Source organism: Phocoena phocoena, chromosome 5 (genome assembly GCF_963924675.1).
Source record: "Phocoena phocoena chromosome 5, mPhoPho1.1, whole genome shotgun sequence".
NCBI classification, from domain to species: Eukaryota; Metazoa; Chordata; class Mammalia; order Artiodactyla; family Phocoenidae; genus Phocoena; species Phocoena phocoena.
Genome location: NC_089223.1, coordinates 8,059,931 through 8,077,388, shown reverse-complemented (window position 1 = coordinate 8,077,388; position 17,458 = coordinate 8,059,931). Strand labels below are relative to the sequence as shown.

The following is a 17,458-nucleotide window of genomic DNA, read 5'->3' as shown; positions in this document are numbered from 1 at the left end:
GTCATTCATTCACTATTCACAAAGATTAGAAAATAAACTTGGTCTTTTAATTTCTAAAAATAATTTTTAGCTTTTGTATTCATCTGCTCAGGCTGCCATAACAAAGTACCCCAGACTAGGGGGCTTAAGCAACAGAAATGTATTTTCTCACAGTTCAGAGAGGCTGGAAGTCCAAGAGCAAGGTGCTGACAGGTTTGGTTTTTGTCGAGACCTCTCTGACTTGCTGACGGTGCCTGCTCAGTGAGTGTGTCCTCACATGGCCTTGCCGCCGTGCTCTCTGGTGTCTCTGCCTCTTCTTTTAAGAACACCAGTCCTCTTGAATTATGTTCCCACCTTTATGACCTCACGTAACCTTAGTTACCTCCTCAGAGGTCCTGTCTCTAAATACAGTCACATTGGTGGTAGGGCTTCAACATACGAATTTGGGGGGAATACAATTTAGTCCATGACAACTTTCAAACCTAAAAACTCCTCCATTAAAAAATTACAGTTGGATTTATACCCCGGGAGTTAGGGAAAATATGGAGAGAAAGAAGAAGACAAATTTAAATAGTAAAACAAATGATTGTGAATTTGAGACCAAACTCATCTAGCCATCCACAGAAGGCACTGCTCACAGTGGAGGGAGGGGAGAGATTTAAGCGTGTGTGTATATGTGCCGGCATGTGAGTCTTTATCAACTTTTCCTCATGTCTTCAATTATTTTGTACTTAGGATATTTCTTATAAATGTTACATACATCTTTTATATAATTTTACTAAATCTACATATTTGTACATTAAAAGTTGTATAAAATAAGACTAAATTAAATATGGAGTATTAAAAATCACCAAAGATAGTGTAACTGAAAATATTATGATAATATTTAATTCATAATGTTGCCTCCATGATAGCCTATCTAAGATAGGATATGAATTTAAATTGCAGAATAAATATTTAATGTTATCTTTCATTTGGGGATATGATTGAACTGATAGTAAAATATGGTCATCTATTTTTACTCTTTGGAGCTCATTTATTTCAAGATAACAGCTTTGGGTGTTTAGGGAAATACCTTTATATATTTTTCTTAAATTGAAGTATGGTTGATTTACAATGTTGTATTAATTTCTGCTGTACAGCAAAGTGACTCAGTTACACACATATATACATTCTTTTTTGTATTCTTTTCCATTATGGTTTATATCAAGATACTGAATATAGTTCCCAGTGCTATACAGTAGGACCTTGTTGTTTATCCATTCTGTGTGTAGTAGTTTGCATCTACTAACCCCAAACTCCCAGTCCATCCCTCACCTCCCCCCCTCTCCCTTGGCAACCACAAGTCTGTTCTCTATGTCTGTGAGTCTGTTTCTGTTTTGGAGGTAGGTTCCTTAGTGCCATACTTTAGATTCCACATATAAGTGATATCATATGGTATTTGTCTTTCTAACTTACTTCACTTAGTATGAAAACCTCTAGCTGCAGGGAGATACCTTTAAGGTCACACCGTGAGGGAGCGTATACGGTCTCATTCATTTGTACCTGCCCAAGCCATGGTGCTGGCACTGATGGTTTAATTTGTCCTGTGATGTAGTAAAGGATAAACATTTTGCTTAAGTAATTTAATTTTGTGAAAACCTCTTAAAAGGGAATGTTAAAATACTTAAGGAAAACTATTTCAAGAGCATTAAATGAATTAAATTCTATAATTAAAATGTCTCAAACTAAGTCATGAGGAACTCTAGTCATAAGCTTACATCCAGAAACTTGTACTGGGAAGTAATGAATCCATATTTCAGTTAAAATGCTTTGTATTCCATAGTTTTTATTATACTATTTCTGCCAAGATTATCTAATGCAGTCAGATTTCGGTATTACTGCATTTCTACTGTGCTAAAATGTCTTTCGCAGTTGGGAGAATCAGTGTTCCATTCTGGGGAAAAAGACATTTCCTTTTCAGATTTTTCTTCATACGTTATATTACTTTATAAGATTTATGTGTGTGTGTGTGTGTGTGTGTGTGTGTATTTATATAAAACCTATGGATTATGGGAAATGTCTTTGTAAGTTTGCACTGTTCTCCTGATTTGAATACAGATTACTTTTGGTACAAATACAAAAGCTGTTCATTGGTAGAAACGTAGCCCTCGCCAATTTGCCTCTGAGAATGACTTCTCTTCTAATGTGATAGATTTGGCACCAAGTGGTCTCAGGGGTAGCGCTCTGCTCAGATTTTGATCAAAAATGCAACCTGGAATTTCTAAGCACTCTTCTGACTTTCTGTGTGATGCAGTGGCAATGTCATTTAAATGTCCCTTTTACCCTTTAAAGTCAAATTAAGCTAAATCTTTTTTCAATTCAAGGGGACTTATCAACAAAGAAAATATTCCTTCTGGGTTCAACAACCTTGATGAATGTATTTTGAATGCTCATCATGAAGTGGAAAAACTACATGAAAATACTTCTGGTTATACTGGAGAACGGGGCAAACCGAAACGTCAGAAATCCAGTTCCAGACTTTCTGAGCTCAGTGAACATCAAGACAGTCTTGTGGTAAGTGCATACTTCCGTAAAATCTTTACTTGTGGCCAGTTAGGGAATATCACACCTCTTTTCCTTGCTTTGTAAAAAATATCAATGTGGAGTTTCTCAGAATTACAGAGCATGAGTTCTGAAAAAGACCTTAAGAGCTACTAAGTATACACATGTATTTCTTTCTGATAAATACAAAAATCAAGTCCAAGGTAGATTACATTTTGCCAAAGGAACAAGGGGCAACACATGCCTCGGTTTCCATGTTATTGAAATCGGTCTGAGTTTCCTCTCATTCTTTTGAGCATTTTTAAATTTAATTTTTGGAATAAAATTGTCAAAGGCAGTTTTCCTTCTATTCCCCCATTTTATTTGTTCCTGTCTATATGAATATGTAAAAAAAAATGAATGAATGAACTTAAAGTGAGGTGAAAGCAGAATACATAGAGGACGAGGATCAACTGTCTTTCTTTGTGTTCAGAAGTAATTTAATTTCAAAGCTGTACACTATAGTTTTCTTCCTCTACTACGCAGAAACAAAAAAATTAACCTCCTACACGGTTACCTCAGACCTGAACTCTGGATCGTTAATTTGATACAGAAGTTATCGCAGGTGGTTTTAGTCAATAACTAAATATTTATGCAGTTTAACTATAAATATATGTCATCCTTTTTTGTGTATGCTTCAGTTTCTCTGAAAGGTGAGAACAAAAGTCTGTCTTCTAATTCCCTGTAGTTTGAAGAAATGTAACCAAAATAAAAAAGAAAAACCTGAAGATGAATTTTATAATATAACATGAGCTAGCGTCCCTGATAAAAACAGGTAATAGGTAATATCCATTCTTACAATGTGTAAAGCCTCTGTTCTGCTTTATCTCTGAGCAGTTTTTACCTCCATGCTGGGTTTTCTGTAAATTTAGCAAAACTTATGGGCCACTCATTTTCCCGTTGTCAATTTCTGCATGTGCTCAGAGAAGATTCCCAATTTTTTTTTTTTTTTTTTGCGGTACACGGGCCTCTCACTGTTGTGGCCTCTCCTGTTGCGGAGCACAGGCTCCGGACGCGCAGGCTCAGCGGCCATGGCTCACGGGCCCAGCCGCTCCGCGGCATGTGGGATCTTCCCGGACCGGGGCACGAACCCGTGTCCCCTGCGTCGGCAGGCGGACTCTCAACCACTGCGCCACCAGGGAAGCCCCAAGATTCCCAGTTTTATTCCCTAGATAAAATATGCATAAATACAAATCTGGGGAAAACATGTTTATTCCATTTTCTTCCAAATGTCTTGGAACCCTGTTTCTAGAAATAAATTGATCAGCTAGAATGGACAGAGACATCCACCTCAGACCCATGTCTGACACAGTTCTCCCACTACGGAATGTAAGCTTTGGAACCATTGCACATTAAATGGTTTTTAACACTAACTTAATTCTTATTTGGGGGAAAAGTAACATTTTTAGTAAACTAAATGTTACTAACTCCATTAGCTCTTTATTTGGCCCACGATTTGTTTATCTGCCGAAGAGAATTACGTGACCAAAAGTCTGACACTTGGCTTCTCAGAGAAGAATGTACTTCTCTGAATCCCTTTTAAAATGAACTTAACTCATCAATATTTTTTTTCCCACCAGAAATAGTATCTTAATTAGCTAGGTGGTAATAGCTAATAAAAGTGGGAAAGTACATTTATTCCTTAGAATATGTGTGTGATTGCTAAAACTGTGGACATCGTGTTTGTTTAAAAACATTTGGAGCAGAGAGCCTAATTCCATTGTGGTCTTTTTTCTGTGAAAGCGTTTGTCTCCACCTTAGCCGCCAGTTTCTGCATTCCAGGATTATGCAGGTCACATGTTAACATAAGTGAGCCAAGTGGACCGTGTCTTTGTTGCAATGAATAATTTAAAACCCTGTCAACACAACTGAGACAGAAGCAAAACTTCCTCATCTGTGAAGTGGGGGTATTCTCAAAGATCTTTTCTGACTCATATTCCATTAATTTTAAATCTCATCTTCACAGGTCACCACAAAGCAAACAGCTAAGGAACGTAACAATGACTAGTATTTAGACTAGTCCTGAAAGTGCAGCTGGGCATCTTAACTTGCCACTTACTTTTAACCTTCTATTTTTACTTTACCCCACTCTCCTCCAGAACCTTCTCCCACTTCAAGTTCTTTATACACTGACTGAACTTTTGTTTCTGTAGCTGGAAGAACATACATAATTATGTGCCTTCTGTGTGCCAGGAAATAGTTCAGAATCTAGGGATACGGCTGTGAGACAAACAAGCAAAAATCGCTGCCCTCGCGGAGCCTACATTCCAGTAGGGGAAACAGACGAAATCAAGATAAAAAAAGTAAACCATAAAATATATTAGATGGTGATACCTATTAAGCAAGAAATAAAGCAAGAGATGAGGATAGGAATTGTGAGAGGGCAGGGGATACAATTTTAAGGAGAGTGGTCAGAGGAGACCTCCCAAGAATTTGACACTTGAGTGCAAAGACCTAGAGGAAGTAAGGAAACGAGCCATACTATCACAGCAGGTTGCAGAGACCCCGAGACCGTCACTCATCTGGAATGTTCAAGAAACCACAGAGATACTGTTAGGGTTAGAAGAGAATGAGGAAAGTGAAAGAGGTAGTTGGAAGGGGGAGAGAACAGATTACGTAGGGCCTCCTAGGTTATTGTTAAGGACTCTGCCTTTACTCCAGGTGAGATGAGAATCCATGTGAGGGTTCCAGGTAGAGCAGTGATGGGACTTACTGAAATTTGGTTTGACTGCTGTGTTGGAAACAGGCAGTAAGCAGACAAGGGCAAGAAGCAGGAACACCCGTTAGGAAACTCTTGCAATCATCTAGGTTTGCGCTGATGGTGGTGTGAACTGAGGTGATACCGGAGCTGGCAGGTATTGCCTTGCAGGCTGCACAGTGCAGTACTCTAGGGGGCGTTGTTCATATTGACTAGCATGTGCATGGGTCCTCCTGCAGTAGTGTATTGCAGTAGTCAGGAGGTAATAGGTGGATTCTGGATAATATTCTTGAACATAGAATTGACAGGATTTCCTGACATTACGTAACTGTGGGGTGTGAAAGTAACAGAGGAGTCAAAGATGACTCCGAGGTTTTTGGCAACTAGAAGATTTGTGTGGCCAGTTTACCAAGATGGAGAAGACAGAAGTTTGGGTGATGATGTCATGGTTCAGTGTTGGACATGTTAAGATTGAGCTGCCCGTCAAATATCTAAGAGGAGATAGCAGGAAAGCAGCTGGATTTCTGCGAGTTTAGGGAGGGTATCCTGGCTGGAGATGCATCGTGGGAGCCAGCAGCAGATAGAGGCTATCTGAAGTCAGTGTACTGGATGAGATAACCGAGGGAGCGTGGATGGACAGAAAAGGGAGGTGGCCTCAGGGACCGTGAGCCCTGAGGCATACGATCGTGTAAAGGATGGGGAGATGACAAGGTCCCCGTAGAGGAGACTCAAGAAGGAGACCCCAGCAAAGTAGAAAAAAATGAAGTGTGTTTGGTGTCCTGGATGCCAAGTGAACCACGTATCTCGAGTTGGAAAGAAGGTCAGATGATTGGCCGAGTAGAAGACTGAGAGCTTAGCCACTGGGATTACCAAGGTGGAGATCACTCAGTAAGAGCAGTTTTGATGGAGAGATGGGAGCAAACCATCTTCCAGAGAAAATGAGAAGAGAGTGACTGAAGAGTTTGAGTGATAATATCACAGTGATCTCACCAGCCCACAACACAGCCACAGTGACCTATAAAAGCATCTTGCAAATTTGGAATCTCTAAAGTGGGAACTGTCTGCGTACTTTCCCTTATCCTTTTTCCTCTCGGGGCTGTCATGACCAGCCGAGACTAAGAGACTACAGATAATTCAGAGCCCAGAAATCAGTGAGTGGCATTCAGGTGCTCTGCCTTATCTCTAATTATTGCCGTGGTCCCAACCTTTTCCTCTCTCCTTGCACTGCTAGCTCACACCTGTGCTCTTCAGCCTTTCTCAGAAGGAAACCTTGCCCCCTGGTTTATTTTGAAGAGCTAAGAGAGCCAGCCTGTGTTTCAGCAGCTTCCCTCACTCATGCTTCAAACTTTCTCTAGATCTCCACCCATTTTATTTTCTCACCTGCTCAAATGATAAAGTGGTTTTTCTAAATTCTAAGGTTAACTTTAAGGTTAAGTATCCTTGGAAATTCTGTTTTCTACATCCATCTCCCCACCCCGTGTACGTGTACAAACACATACACAAACTCACTCCCTCACTCATACAGACACTTTTCATTGCTTCCTCTCCACTGGCTTATTTCTGCCAGCCTAGAAAATGTCTCTGTCTCTAAAAACATTCTTTCTAGGGCACAATTTAACAGTTTGAATCAAAAGCTATAACTCAGTCACGCAGTGTATCTAATAATCCTACCTCTGCCACCCTGCTCTAGAGACATCATTGTAAATATGGAAAAGACTGTAAGTATTAATTTGCTCACCACGTGAGTATCTATAATCATGGAAAATTAGAAGCAATTTAAATGTTCAAAAGTAGGAGACCAGATAAGTAACATTTGCATGTCAATTCAATAAAATATTATGCGTCGAATAAAAATTATGGTTCTGAAGACTATGTAAGAAAGTGAAAACTGTTTAGCAAGATGTATTTTAAGTGCTTTGCGTATTTTATCAATTTTAATCCTCCAGTAATCCATAAGATAGTTATTGTTTTTAATATTCTTATTCTAAACATGAGGAGACTGAGGTACAGGAGATTAAACAGCTGCCCAAGGTCACACATAAGTGGTGGAGCTCGGATTCCACGATACTCTCCCTCAATATTAAAAGTAGGTTATAGGGCTTCCCTGGTGGTGCAGTGGTTGAGAATCTGCCTGCTAATGCAGGGGACAGGGGTTCGAGCCCTGGTCTGGGAGGATCCCACATGCCGCGGGGCAACTAGGCCCGTGAGCCACAACTACTGAGCCTGCGCGTCTGGAGCCTGTGCTCCGCAACAATAGTGAGAGGCCCGCACACCACGATGAAGAGTGGCCCCCGCTTGCCACAACTAGAGAAAGCCCTCGCACAGAAACGAAGACCCAACACAGCAAAAAGAAATTAATTAATAAAAACTCCTACCCCCAACATCTAAAGAAAAAAAAGGAATCCGCCTGCCAATGCAGGGGACACAGGTTTGAGCCCTGGTCTGGGAAGATGCCACATGCCGCGGAGCAACTAAGCCCATGCGCCACAACTACTGAGCCTGCGCTCTAGAGCCCACAAGCCACAACTAAGCCTGCGTTCCACAGCTGAAGCCCGCGCGCCTAGAGCCCGTGCTCCACAAGAGAAGCCACCACAATGAGAAGCCCGCGCACCGCAACGAAGAGTAGCCTCCGCTCACCGCAACTAGAGAAAGCCTGCGTGCGGCCACAAAGACCCAACGCAGCCAAAAATAAATAAATAGATTTTTAAAATAAAGTAGGTTATGAAGCCGTATATACAGTGCATGCATTTATGCATGAATATGTGTATATAAATACATATTTAAATGTTCATTCCTAGGAAAAAAGACAAATACACCTAAAACGATTGTATGATTGTATTATGGGAGTGGTGGTAGTATTAGAGGCAGTCGTTACTCCCAAAGAATATTTTCCAAATATTCTTTGTGTGATTATACTAATTCTCTAATAAGCCTTACATTTAATATATTAAAAAAAACCCATAGTCTAGCAACTCTCTTATTCATAAACAGCATCTCCTTAATGTCACGTATACCCTCTGAAATCATAGGCAGGGTTCAAGGAAGGAGCACAGGTCTTACACTCAGACCTGAATTTCAGTTGTAACTTTATCACTTAATAGCTATGGCAAGTGAGCGTGTTACTTAGCCTCAGTTACTTCATCTGTAGCATGGGAGTATTAATACCTCTTCCTAGTTTTGTGTGAGATTTGAATGCAATGAAATGTGCTGAAGAGCAGGAAAGACTGCCAGCAGTACATATTTAAGTTCGTTTCTACTCCCTCTGCTCTGATGGCCAACCTCTCCCCTTCATTTTGCCACCAAAAATGTTCAGCAATCTGCATTTCCAGCTCTTTCCACACTTGCTCGTCAACCCCTGTAATCTGAATTCTACCCCTCTAAAGACCTCTCTAAGAAACCACTTTCTCTGTGTCACTGGGTGCACATGTGGTTGGAACTGGTCTTTTAAGACCGCTGTGCTGTTGTCTGCTTGGTCCTTGACCTCCCGAAGTCCTTGTGGTGCTTGATACTCTCATTTTCTCAGAGCTCTTTCTCCCTTGGCCTCCAGGATGTTGACCTCTCTTTGTCCTCTTACCTCAATGACTGTATTCTTCTTCACTGTGTCCTTTACTGGCTGATCTTCCACAAAACATGCTGAGATGTAAATGTTATGCAGGTAATTGCCTTATATCTCTTTTCCATCAGCACTTCACATGAGAGCTTCTCTAATTCCATGCTGTCCGATGTCACCTCTCTACAGATGACTTAGAAATCAACATCTAGGCGATGCTCTCTGCAGCTCACCTTAGATAGTCCTCCCAAGTCAACGTGTGAAGATCAAACTCACCTTCTTTTCCTCATTGGTCTCTTTTTACTCAGTACACTGATCTGATTTCATCAGATCATCATCTTCTTAGTCTTTTTTAATGCTGTACGCGGGCCTCTCGCTGTTGTGGCCTCTCCCGCTGCGGAGCACAGGCTCCGGACACGCAGGCTCAGCGGCCATGGCTCACGGGCCCAGCCGCTCCGCGGCATGTGGGATCCTCCCGGACCGGGGCACGAACCCGTGTCCCCTGCATCGGCAGGCGGACTCTCAACCACTGCGCCACCAGGGAAGCCCCCTCAGCTCATGTTTTTAATGCAGTATAACTCAGCAAGAACTCCTGTCCAAAACTACATGACAGTGATTCTCTGAGTGGTGTCAATATAATGTAAAAAACCCCACCATTTGAACCACTGATTTACAAGTTGTCATTCCTTCAATCATACAACAATTAGCTATATGACAAGCACTGTTTTAGGCACTAAAGACAAAATGGTGACCAAAACAGACACACTGTCTGCCATCCTAAGTTTATATTCCCGAAGAATGAGGCAGATAAGAAACAAGTCAACATATAGGCAGATGGCAGCACATGCTATGGAGAGAAGTGAAGCAGGATGAATAAGATGGGGAATGGACGGGAGGTTAAGAGTTGGCGTTGCATGGGTTGAGTCCTCAGATCAGGCCACACTGAGAATGTGCTTGTGCAGGAACCTGGACGAGGTGAGAAAGTGAGCCATCAGGATATCTGGGGAGAGACTATCCGGGTGGAGGGAGAACAGCCCTAGCCTTTAGAGGTTGTGCAAGAGGGCTACCATGGTTGGAGCAGAGTTGAGGGAGGAGCGTTGTAGGAGATGAGGTCAGAGGCATAGCAAGGGAGCTGATCCCTTAAGGCTTTGTAGCCATCTTTAGATCTCGAGCATTTACCTTGAGTGAGATGAGGAACCACTGGAAGATTAAAGAAAAAAAAAGTCATTTTCTGAAGTACCTTTTGAAAGGGTCCCTCTGGCAACTGTATGGCCCAAGCGTGCTGAGGGCTATTCAGATAGCACCCATCTTAAAAATAAAGATAATATTAACAGTGTAACAAACTACAGTTGGAGCAGTAACCAAAATACATCAGTCACAGTGGCAAGGACCGGTGTCTGTCCGGTTCCCCATCCACCGTTGTACGCCAGTGCCCAGCATAGCTCAGCACTCACAAAAAATGAGTTTAAAAAAAAGGGAGCGGGGCTTCCCTGGTGGCGCAGTGGTTGGGAGTCCGCCTGCCGGTGCAGGGGACACGGGTTCATGCCCTGGTCCGGAAGGATCCCACATGCCGCGGAGCGGCTGGGCCCGTGAGCCATGGCTGCTGGGCCTGCGGGTCCGGAGTCTGCGCTCCACAACGGGACAGGCCGCAGCAGTGAGGGGCCCGCGTACCGCAAAAAAAAAAAAAAAAAAAAAAAAAAAAGGGAGCGAATGAATGGTTGCCGTATAGCTTAGAGTAACTCGGGTAACAAAAAGACCCAAAATGCAATGCCTTGAACACTATAAAAGTCCTTTCTCCCGTGACAACCTAAAGCAGTTTGGGGCTCAGGAGAAGAGTTAGAACACTTGCTCCACGCGATGTTTCAGGGACCCAGGCCAACCGCCTCTCTGCCGTCTTCAGCAAGTAGCTTCCAGAGCATTCGTGGTTTTTATCTCCGTTCCAGCTCCCAAGAGGAGAGAATAAGTGAGTGTCAAGGCATGAACCCGGTGAGGCAGGTTATTAGCCAGGCCTGGAAAACATACATACCACTTCTCACAGCCTGTCGGAGAGAAGTCAGTCACGTGGCCCCATCTACCTGCCGGAGGGGCTGTGGATGCGCTGTCGCTGGGCGTGTGGCTCCCACACTGCTGTGCAGGAAAGGTGGAACGGACTTGTGGGGACAGCTAGCCAGCTCTTCCATAGGCGTCCTCTTACAGTACCAGAAATTCTTTTTGAATATGGATTAATTTATGAGTTTTAAGCATAACAAAACGTAAAACAGAAGGATACAAAAAGAAATTCAGATTTGCCATGAATCCTTTGTTAATGAGAATATATCACATACCTTCTCTTAGAGCTCAAGGTTAGAATAATGAACTTGTTTTGACTAGCAGTGTTCATGCAGCCTTCAGACTGAGCTGTTTGTATACTGAGCGAAGGCATTGTTTGAGTGTCCTCTCTAAAGGCTTTGTCAGCATTTTATAGTTTTAGAAGACAAATTTGTTTTTGCTCCAGGTGTTTTCAAGTGCTTCAGTGGTCAAACAAGTTTTGAGCCTAGCTGTCAATGCCAAAACAGAGATGGAGCCAGGGGAAAAAATTGAAAGTAAATTCCACAGTCTTAAAGCTAATTTTTTCAAAGCTTTTGCTCTTTATAGATTTGAGGTCATTTTTATAATTGAGGAGAGTGGTTCTTAAAATTCAGTTTCTTCGACACCCAAAAATTGTCCAAGTAAATTATATCATAGAAAATCTGTATGTTTTGAAAGTCACTGGTAGGCCTTCTATGAGGCAGAACTAGGCTTTATCTGTTTTTTTTTTTTTTAATATTTATTTATTTAGGCTGCATCGGGTCTTAGTTGCGGCATGTGGGATCTAGTTCCCTGACCGGGGATCGAACCTGGGCCCCCTGCGTTGGGAGCGCAGAGTTTTACCCACTGGACCACCCCAGGGAAGTCCTATCTGTCTTTTTTTAATGCAATTCTAAAAGCAATTTTATCACATTCTACATAAAGACGTAATCTGTTCTTTGCTATTTCTTAAAATTACCTATTACCTTTAAAAGATCCTAACTTTAGAAGGCTAATTAAAATTAAGTTAATGTAATAAGGCATTATTTTTAATAAGAATTGTACTACTTCAACTTTAATAAATGAAAACATCGATGACCTACTCTTTTACCACACCTAGAGAAGTGTTTGGGACATAAATCAGTTTAAAACCTTCAAAAGGCATGGAGTCGGGCGTTTCTCATAAGACCAGCACTATTAACAACTACAGAGCGTTTGAAAGTCCAGTAGCATACTTCTCTTACAATGGAAGCTTTCTACATTTCAGCCAATATTTTGACCTGTATGTTCCATTTTCCCCTCCCCCCATCTCAGTGAAGTGGGGAAATCGCTGATCTATTTCTTAACCTTCCCTCCCTAAACCCTTGGGCAAAAGATGCAAGTTAGAATCTATAAAATGCTTTGCAGCCATTTTTTGTTACCTGCTTTGCAGGTACTTTTGTTACTCTACTCCTGGGTCTTCACTACCTTTATTATTTTCCTTCCGAAAAAATTAGGGTAGGTTGCCAGTTGTAACACATTCTTCACAGATTCCTGTTTCCCAAGGGTATAGGGGCAACCCAACTACCTTAGCAAAGGAACACGGTGTACTTGCCTGCTGCTTTGGTGAAAGCAGACTGAATATTTACTAGCCTCAGTCATGTGGAGGACAACATGAAAACTGGAATTATTGTAAAGCTTTAGAGAGGAATACTGAACAGTACTGAAAGTCACCCTTTGTCAATTACATGTATTAAAAACTCATGTCCTTGGAGAGTTATAAAACACACAGATCAAACATTTTTTAAAAAGTGGCGGGGGTGGGGGGCGAGGAAGTTGAAGTTACTGCTTGTTTTAACCCTGGAAATCAGCTAAAATTTCTCACATTTCACACCTGCTTTTCTCAGAGCTTTTTATTGTAAAACATAGCTATCTTTTTTCTATAATTCTCAAAACCTATATTGCTTAAATCTTGGTTCTTTCTCTTTTGGGAAGAAAATCAGTCTTCTAACATTTTTCTAACTGAAGTATCTTTAAATTTATATAATATTATGGTTTATTTTTTCTTCCTTCTTTCTGAATATCTCTTAGCCTCAACCTGAAGGTTTTGTTGGTTTTTTGTTTTTCCTTTTTTGCGGTACACGGGCCTCTCATTGTTGTGGCCTCTCCCATTGCAGAGCACAGGCTCTGGATGCGCGGGCTCAGCAGCCATGGCTCATGGGCCCAGCCGCTCCATGGCATGTGGGATCTTCCCGGACCGGGGCACGAACCCGTGTGCCCTGCATTGACAGGCGGACTCTCAACCACTGTGCCACCACGGAAGCTCTGAAGGTTTTTATTTCTGCTGAAATAGTCATTTGTATTCACTGTAATTATAAATGTATTTCATTGATAGTGTTTTAAAGTGATCTCAAGGTAGAGGGTTGTGCTTCCCCTAGGAATTCATGTTTCAGAGCATCAGGAAAACCTAATGCTATTGCACTAGATCTTACACTAAAGATTTTGATAATCTATTGAAGATTACCAATGAGAACAAAGATTCTTTGTCATAGATCCCTCTTTATGAGGAAGATCACATTCAGGTAATAAGAGCAACTACACTTTGGCTTCATGAGAGCCATTGTAGAGAGGCCTCTTCTAACTCAAACTTTAGAGGTATAAAAATGTAAGTATAATTGAATGTGGTTATAATTTTTTTTTTATTTCTCAGATCCATTCTAAAATTATCTAACTGTGTAAATCATCTAAACATGTAAATTGGTGTGCAGTAATGGCAGACACAGTCACTGTCTTACTAGTTCCTAGAACATCATCTTAACTGTGGGTAAATAGCAGCAAAATATTTCCTTGGAGATTTCACAGTTTTAGAAGTCATAATAACAACAACAGCTACTATTCATTAAAAGTACAAGGTATTATTTTAATTCTTTACGTGTATTATCTCATTTAATCCTATGACCACCCTATGTTAAGTATTGTTGCCATCCCCCTTTTCCAGATGAGGAAACTGAGAGTCAGGTAGGGTCTTACAGTTGGTAAATGGTGGAGCTAAGATCCCAACTGAAACATTCTGGCTCCAGAGCCACCATTATAGCTATTATGGGATGCTGTCTCCCTTTGTTTTTATTCTTGATGGAGCCTAGGGTTTTTGTTTGTTTTTTGTGGCTGCGTTGGGTCTTTGTTGCTATGTGCGGGCTTTCTCTAGTTGCGGCGAGCGGGGGCTACTCTCCATTGCGGTGCGCGGGCTTCTCATCGCGATGGATTCTCTTGTTGCGGAGCACGGGCTCTAGGCACGCGGGCTTCAGTAGCTGTGGCGCGCAGGCTCAGTAGTTGTGGCTCGCGGGCTCTAGAGCACAGGCTCAGTAGTTGTGGCACATGGGCTTAGTTGCTCCGCAGCACGTGGGATCTTCCTGGACCGGGGATCGAACCCTTGTCCCCTGCATTGGCAGGCGGATTCTTAACCACTGCACCACCAGGGAAGTCCCGAGCCTAGGGTTTTAAACTTTAAGAATTCCAGACAGGTTGGCCACACCACCATAAATGGAAAATATTTACCAAGCCAAAGATTAGTTATCCACTCTAATTATATGCTTATTTTGTGAAGATTTTTGTATATGTCAATTTCATGGGATCATTCTGAACCTTAATCAGATATACTTTCCAACAGGCTTTTCATAAGGAGAGATTATAAACATGTAGATGAATACATGTTGCTTCACTATGTGTTCTTTATTTTGATAACACAGAATACATGGATTGTGCTTAATGGTCTTTTAATGCAGAGCTGAATCTTTGACTTCAACGAAAGTCGGTTCCAGATCTCCAAGGCAGCTCTGTATTTGGGTCTCCCGAATGTAAACGAGCTCCTGTTTGCATATTTGTAATCTTCCTGCCTGGGGATGGCTTACTTTGTGCTCAGTCACCCGAGTTGTATTTAGAAACTGTTGGCCGTTTTTACAGAGGCAGTCAGAAAACCTTACAAATATACCTCCTGATAAGCATTAAGCCCTCTTGGTCAGCCTGAAATACACGCTATTTGAAGTAAGTCTCGTGTTTATATTTTTTGTCCATCTTGGCTAATATAAAGATTAATATTAAATATCACAGAAAGAAAGGTTCTGAAGTTAACTCCCTGTCTTTTTATGGCTATTTTATAGGTTAGATACAAGCTACATATTCCCCCAGATCATATTGTCAATATAGACTGAAAAGATGTTAAATAGACAATGAATGTTACTTTGGCTTCTGATCACATTGGAGGTCAGATTCCTCAAGTCTAGCTCTGATGCCACCCTGGTATTCTGAGAGTCTGGGTTTTGTTTATGTTTAGCTATAAAATGTGGATAATAACTAACAAGAACGTTATAGACCACAGTGACCATTTCTGTGCTGCTATCAGACATCTTTGTTAATGGAATGGTAAAGTTCAGCATATAATTTTATGCCAGCAGTGTCTAATAAACTGTCATAATTTTAAAGATAGGACTCTGATGACTAGAAGTAATACCTCCTTGTTATCCGATGTTTCTATTTTAAAGAAAGGAGGGTCTGTTGTTGCATTGCATACGTCTTACCATTCCTGCTAGGCAACAAATGGTTCGTTTTGTTACAGAATATGGAAAGTCTCAATCCCACACCATCTCATGAAAGGATTGGACCTGATGATGTTGAACTGACGTCCGATGGAAGGTAATTTTAGAGTTTTCTCCTTACATTGTTTATAAGAATGTGAAGAGCCTTTTTTTTTTTCATTCAGTGCAATGTGCATTATAAGAACTAAAAAGAGTAGAATTAAAGGACTATATGTTTACCAACAGTATTTTATAGCGAGGAAAATGTTTAAATGGAAAAATCTACCATGGTGCTGTTAAAGGCAGATAACCATATTCCTGTTTTGTGTTGTTCCTAGTTTTGTTTCGTTCTGATTAATTTTTTGTTTTGTTTTTGAATTTCATAAGAATTTTATTTAGAGCTACTGAGCTTCTAAAATAAATGAAATCATAATTTCAGTGAATGAGAAGCATCGTTATAAAACAGAATGACATCTTATGATATTTTGTTTGTAGCAAAGAAAATGAAAAGGACTGCAGACAGACCCAGCATTCTGAGGTAAGTAGCTAACAAGTAAGGTTTTGACTGTGACAGGTCTGTCCCTACATCCTTGAGAGTTAGTGTGAAGTATTATTAGCTTATCAATAAGGGGTGATGACATTCAGTGACGGGATTGTGATTGGTGAGAAAGACAAATGCCAAGACATGAAGATTCCTTGAGAAATCAGAAGAACTCCACTCTTTTGCTTTTTAAATTCTTTCATTTTGCTTGTGAGGATAAACTTTAATAGCATGGAGATTTCTCCTTAGGTTTTCCATAAAATAAGACAAAACAAATACCAAAGCTACTAGTTTTATTTTCCGTGATTTCATGCAGTTTTTAAGTGATTAAAATAAATAGTGAATTTTAGTGGATGTGTCAAAGAGATGATCTTATTAATTTTCAAATTAACATAAAATCAGTTCAAGTTATGAAATCCAGTTCATTTTCTGAGTTTTGTGTCTTGTTTTAAGTAGACAACAGAGAAAAAATATCTAACTCCCTTCTGTGGTCCATATCTTAAAGTTTCGGTGACCTTCCTGGCTTCCCTGTTGTCCTCTGGGGGCATAGCCTTGCTGACCCAAGTGTTTGGTTTCCTTTGCTCCCGACGCTGGCTTCCATTCGGTGTTCTGAGCCTCATTTTTCATTCATGCATGTGTATGTAATCCAGTACTTCCAAATGCTTCCAGCTGCACCTTCAATCTTATCATCAGCTTTCTTTTTGGCAAGAGTTAAAGCGTTTCTCAACCTGTTCTTGGATTCTGACTCTTGATATATTAATTATACATAGAACTTCCCCTCTAACCCAGTGATTGTTCATCTTTTTTGTACACTAACCTAACCCACTGATGGATTTATTCAGTAATATATATTGAGTCCTACCCTGTGCAGGTAATGTGCTAGGAGCTGGGATTTAATAACAGCTGCAGTTCCTACCTCCATAAAGTTTTCCAGTCTAGCAAATTAAGAATTCAAAAGCTCTGGACCCCCTTCTTAGAAAAATGCCCACTCAAGTAGAATCTGGCATAAAATTGCTAGAAATGAATGACCACCTGCCACCCCGCCTCCGCAGTGTCCTGGACTCCTCGTATCTCCTCTGTGCAGTTTCTCACGTGCACTCCTTCGTTAACCCAGCCAGACGAAGGGAAGGGAGGCTGCTGCTTTTTGACTTTACAGATTCTGAGCCGCTACTTTCATCTCTATTTCCAACTCCTTTATGCTTCCTTCCTTGAGACCCAGGCAACAAGCAGACCTTCTTTCCTTGTCTCTAGTCACCTTTCTTCAGAGCCCAGCATCCCCACGATAGTGTTGTTTTAGTTTCCTTCTGTTTCCTCCTTTCTCTGCTCTCTTCCTCTGCTCACAGCAAGCACCTACTCATCATGCCACTGAACCTCGTTTTAAAGAAAATGGCTTTACCAGCCTCCTAGAGAGTTCTCCTCAGTTATTCCCTTTTATGCCTCGTATCCTTTAGGAGATAAAAGGAGCCTTTGTGGATGAACTATGTAACTAACTCATAAATTCCAAGTGGCAC

At 41.1% G+C, this 17,458-nt stretch overlaps 1 protein-coding gene across 1 annotated transcript in view; it reads left to right on the top strand.

Annotated features, from left to right (window-relative positions):
• Positions 1-17,458, top strand: part of FAM13A (family with sequence similarity 13 member A) — a 306,916-nt gene that overhangs the window by 249,351 nt on the left and 40,107 nt on the right. Inside the window, exons 10-12 of the mRNA XM_065878125.1 lie at positions 2,346-2,535; positions 15,448-15,524; positions 15,902-15,944. Of these exons, the coding sequence (XP_065734197.1) occupies positions 2,346-2,535; positions 15,448-15,524; positions 15,902-15,944 (310 nt within the window). The remainder of the gene's footprint in view (positions 1-2,345; positions 2,536-15,447; positions 15,525-15,901; positions 15,945-17,458) is intronic.